This window comes from Lottia gigantea (assembly GCF_000327385.1).
Source record: "Lottia gigantea unplaced genomic scaffold LOTGIsca_163, whole genome shotgun sequence".
Classification (NCBI taxonomy): Eukaryota; Metazoa; Mollusca; class Gastropoda; family Lottiidae; genus Lottia; species Lottia gigantea.
In genome coordinates this window covers 23,757-29,915 of record NW_008708015.1, presented here as the reverse complement: position 1 = coordinate 29,915, position 6,159 = coordinate 23,757, and the positions used below count along the sequence as shown (strand labels likewise).

The 6,159-nt window shown below is 30.7% G+C and overlaps 1 protein-coding gene across 1 annotated transcript; it reads left to right on the top strand.

The window, feature by feature from the left end:
* Nucleotides 1-869: 869 nt before the first annotated feature.
* Nucleotides 870-1,085, top strand: LOTGIDRAFT_141505 (hypothetical protein; the record flags this gene model as incomplete). Its single annotated transcript, XM_009051292.1, has 1 exon — nucleotides 870-1,085. A coding segment is annotated over one exon (216 nt), but the record flags the coding sequence as incomplete, so codon positions are not given.
* Nucleotides 1,086-6,159: the final 5,074 nt, after the last annotated feature.

The following is a 6,159-nucleotide window of genomic DNA, read 5'->3' as shown; positions in this document are numbered from 1 at the left end:
TCGCTGGAAATAAACTTGCGTTCAGACGAGTGTCAGTTAAGTAGTCAAATAGTTTTGTAGTTTTCAATAACCCGCAAGGACGGCAAAGGTCTTATTTTAAGTGAAAAATAATATTACATATCTTACATACAAGTGGGTTAGGTCGTACTTATTTCTAACTGATTATTAAATGAATAATACCAGACGAAACGAAGACGAAAGGTCTGCTGACAATGCAATACAATGGCATTGGACTAAGGTGAAGGTCGAAGTGTGCTACCCACAGAACATTGCGGCGAAAACCCGAAAATCGTTTATTTCTAGTAAGTCAACATATTCAGACTCTGTGGCTGGTTCTTAAGGCTCTATAAACCAGTGACTTGACACAATCTATACAATAAGGTATATTAACTATCATACAATTTGTAACACGACAAGCTATTTCTACACATTGTATGACCTGTATATCAAGTGAGACGAAGTTATTTCTGAGAAATTGAAACATGTGACGTAATTTTTCCTGGAAACCTAATTATTCTGTGCGGGATTGATAGTTTATATTGATAAACCGTTTATAAAAAAACAAAACCAGTATAAAACTTGATTAGTGGTGGACAGAACAAGTTATTCTGTATAGGATTGATAGTTTATATTGATAGCAAGGGATTAACTAGTGTGGTGTCATTATTTGTAGAAACTGTTATATTCATAGCGAGGAACCTTTCAATTGTCAAGACCCTGTTCAAGTTGGGACAGACAAACAAGTTATTGGTAATCGTCTCTAGAAGGAAGTACTCAAGAAGCCATTTCTATGAAATCTAATGCAGTATATAATGTGACTATTAGTAGAAATCAAACAGAACTTCTTCAGTGTATTTTAGAAGAATAAAATGGCCAAGGCTTCAGTGAGTAACACACCAGAATGTTCTATTTGTTGTGAAGGTTTTAAAACACCTAAATTTATAACATGCGGTCATACTTTCTGTCTAGGCTGCGTAGAGACATATATTGGTGATAAAACAGAAACATTCCCCTGTCCGATCTGTCAGCAGGATGTTAAGATTCCAGAAGGTGGTGCTAAGATGTTTACAACAAATTTTAGTTTAATTCCATCATACCCGCGTACATCACATGTTACTGGTACAACATCACCTACATCACATGTTACTGGTACAGCATCACCTACAACACATCTAACAGACAAAACCTCTTCAAAGGTAAAATACCACTGTTCATGTCATAGAGAGAGACCAATAGACTACTATTGTCTAACTTGTCACTGTGTGTTATGTCATAAATGTTTTCTGAAAGAACACAAAGATCACGAGTATTTAGATGTAGAATGTGAAACTGTGAAAGAAAAAGCTACAGAGCTAGTTTTAACCTCAAAGAAATTCATCCAAAATAAAATCAAAGACTTGGAAGAAACTCATGTGGTGTTAGTAGAAGCGAGAGAGAAACTCCAGCGTTTTACTGAAGATGCTTTTAGCAGAATAACCAAACAAACTGATAAAATTATAGCAGATATAAAGGCTAGCAGTGAGAGAATCATGACACACATCAAAAATAAGTCTGAAGAATCAGAATCAGAATTTACCAAAACTGAAGAGAAAATTATGGGAGATATAAAAAATTTCAAACTAAATCTGGAGACGAATTTTCCTTCTTTAACAGAAGATTGTGATTTACAAATTTTAGTTTCACTTGAGAAAATAAAAGAGCTAGAAGAATTGTGTAAAGATGTGAAAGTCGAAACACCATCAGTGGTTCAGTATTTTGATTGGAAAGAAAAAGATTTCAGTTTAAATATCGACATGTTAGGATCCATGGTGTTACAACAATGTCACATACCCAAACTACACGAGTCCATGGTGTTAAAACAATATTATGACATACCCAAACTACACGAGTCTAATTCATATCAATTTTATTATAATATAAATGATATAAAGAAGGATGATGAAGAGTATTACAGTCAAGACAAGTTTAGTTACAGTAACTTGGTATGGAGTTGTGGTGTAATGAGGTATAATGGTGATTTATATATTGATATTGAACTATTACCAGATGACAATCCTAGATTAAACTATTGTATTATTGATTATCAAATCAGTGTATTGAATATTGATGATGCTAGTAAAACTATAACTAGAACATACAGTAACGAGAGATTAAAGAGAGATGGGTTGGGTTTATGGTGGTGGAAGTCTATCACCTGGTCTGAACTCACTGATAAAAACAATGGTTATTTAAATTCTAACAATCAGTTTGTGATTCAAGTTAATATCACACAGATCAGAGAAATATCATTGAAATAAAGTTTATTCCACAATTCAATCTTTTATCTCTTGGTCAATCCTCTTTCTTCATATTTATATAATTCTGTATTATGTATATTATATTGTAAATATGTGTAATTATATATGTAAGATTTTGTTTTCGAGAATTTTGATGTTTGATCATGTCCAGATTATTAATATTGAAGCTAACATGAAATGTTTTTTAAAGCCATGGTTTTTCAAATTGTTTTGAAATCATTTTTTGAACGTATCCCCAAATTATATTCATTTTTTGCATGAAAAGGATGTCATCGGATGTCGAAAGTGAAACTAGTACAAAATGCTGCTAATAATTCTTCGAGTACTGAGACAATGTTGGCCATATTGATATCAAACAACTCATAATGATGTCAAACAACTCATATTGATATCAAACAATTCATATTGATACCAAACAACTCATATTGATGTTAAACAACTCATATTGATGTCAAACAACTCATATTGATATCAAACAACTCATATTGATGTCAAATAACTCATATTGATATCAAACAACTCATATTGATACCAAACATCTCATATTGATATCAAACAACACATATTGATATCAAACAACTCATATTGATATCAAACAACTCATATTGATATCAAACAACTCATATTGATATCAAACAACACATATTGATATCAAACAATTCATATTGATGTCAAATAACTCATATTGATGTCAAACAACTCATATTGATAACAAACAACTCATATTGATATCAAACAACTCATACTGATGTTAAACAACTCATATTGATGTCAAACAACTCATATTGATGTCAAACAACACATATTGATATCAAACAACTCATATTGATATCAAACAACTCCTATTGATATCAAACAACTCATATTGACGTTAAACAACTCATATTGATGCCAAACAACTCCTATTGATGTCAAACAACACATATTGATGTCAAACAACACATATTGATATCAAATAACTCATATTGATGTCAAACAACTCATATTGATGTTAAACAACTCATATTGATGTCAAACAACTCATATTGATGTTAAACAACTCATATTGATATCAAACAACTCATATTGATATCAAACAACTCATATTGATGTCAAACAACTCATATTGATGTCAAACAACTCATATTGATGTCAAACAACTCATATTGATATCAAACAACTCATATTGATATCAAACAACTCATATTGACGTTAAACAACTCATATTGATATCAAACAACTCATATTGATACCAAACAACTCATATTGATATCAAACAACTCATATTGACGTTAAACAACTCATATTGATATCAAACAACTCATATTGATATCAAACAACTCATATTGATGTTAAACAACTCATATTGATATCAAACAACTCATATTGATGCCAAACAACTCATATTGATATCAAACAACTCATATTGATGTCAAACAACTCATATTGATGCCAAACAACTCATATTGATATCAAACAACTCATATTGATATCAAACAACTCATATTGATATCAAACAACTCATATTGATATCAAACAACTCATATTGATATCAAACAACTCATATTGATGCCAAACAACTCATATTGATGCCAAACAACTCATATTGATTTCAAACAACTCATATTGATATCAAACAACTCATATTGATGTCAAACAACTCATATTGATATCAAACAACTCATATTGATATCAAACAACTCATATTGATGTCAAACAACTCATATTGATATCAAACAACTCATATTGATGCCAAACAACTCATATTGATGCCAAACAACTCATATTGATATCAAACAACTCATATTGATATCAAACAACTCATATTGATATCAAACAACTCATAATGATGTCAAACAACTCATATTGATATCAAACAACTCATATTGATATCAAACAACTCATATTGATATCAAACAACTCATATTGATGCCAAACAACTCATATTGATATCAAACAACTCATATTGATATCAAACAACTCATATTGATATCAAACAACTCATATTGATATCAAACAACTCATATTGATTTCAAACAACTCATATTGATACCAAACAACTAATATTGATATCAAACAACTCATATTGATGTTAAACAACTCATATTGATATCAAACAACTCATATTGATACCAAACAACTCATATTGATGTTAAACAACTCATATTGATATCAAACAACTCATATTGATACCAAACAACTCATATTGATACCAAACAACTCATATTGATATCAAACAACTCATATTGATTTCAAACAACTCATATTGATACCAAACAACTAATATTGATATCAAATAACTCATATTGATGTTAAACAACTCATATTGATATCAAACAACTCATATTGATATCAAACAACTCATATTGATATCAAACAACTCAAGTAGTATATGGGGTATTAGATTGGACGCGCTTCCCCCCATTCCATTTCATTCCAATGGGAAAAATGCATCCAATCTAATACCCCCCTAAAAAGACCTATACACCCTACATTCCATCAATTCACACCCCAAAAAAGACCTATACACCCGACATTCCATCAATTCACACCCAAAAAAGACCTATACACCCGACAATTCATCATTAAATTAACTCATTTGAAAATAGGATAAGTTTATTTTTTTTAAACACGAACAACACAATTAATCTGTTAAAATTAACTCCATAGTTGTAGTTTATGAATAAATCCACACAAGGAAGTAAATAGTAATATATAGGTCATAACACAAAAAAAAACACCCGTAAAATCATCGCAAAATAAACACACAAATTCTATAGACACATCCTTCTGTCCCAACTATCAAACAAAACGTAATCGGAATCCTATATAATCCCTCTTCACTTTAGATTAGAATAATTAACGAAAAAAGCATATTATAAATACCCTTAAACAAAATAACTCCCTTGATTCTTCTAACATCCGGTTTGTTTATTAGCCTCTTTTTTATTGCCTCGTTTTTAATAATGTTATTTATAGTTTTAATCTAGAAACTTCTGTAAGAAAGATAACTCTTGTTTTGTAATTCTAAAACACGAAAAGCACAAATTCGAAGGTTATTCAGGCGACGGTATCTTTTCATCCATATTTTCTCTAGGTAAAAAAATAATTCCAAAAATACCTAGCTTTATTGCAAACAACAAATCACTTATTTCATCCGAAGCTAAAGCTATAGGATCTGTCGCGGAAGTGGGAAAGAGTATAAGCGACGCAGTGAAACAATCTGACGAGTTGAAAGAATTACAACTAATAAGAGAACTGCGAAACAGGAGATTAGAAGAAAGGAGATTAGAGGAAAGGAAAGGAAAAGGTTTTAAAGTTGATGCCGCTACACTTAAACATGATATTTTATACAAAAATAAAGACACAAAGTCTAGATACGAAGCAGACAGACAAATGATAATCGAACTTGAAAATATTCCAAATCCAACTTTCAAAGAGAGAATGCAAAGGGCTCTGATCATGAAACTCTTAAAAGCAAAGATGAAATTGGGTATGGGATTGGCGGATGAAATTCATAAAGAATTTAGAAAAACTAAAAACTTTTTAAAAGTTAAAGTATTTAAAAAAGATGAAATATGGTCAGCTGATTTAATTAATAAGCCAGTCGAAAGAGGATATAGATATTGCTTAACAGTTATAGATTTGTATACAAGATATGCTTGGGTTATTCCTTTGAAAAACAAACAGGATTATCAGTCAAACATGCTTTTGAAACGATCATGAAACGTAGAAAACTAAAAAAACTGTGGGTAGATAAAGGAAGCGAATTTTATACTAAAAATATGAAATCACTTGGGTTTGAAATTTACAGTACTCATAACGAGGGAAAAGCTGTAGTAGTAGAAAGATTTAACAGGACGCTTAAATCAAAACTGTTCAA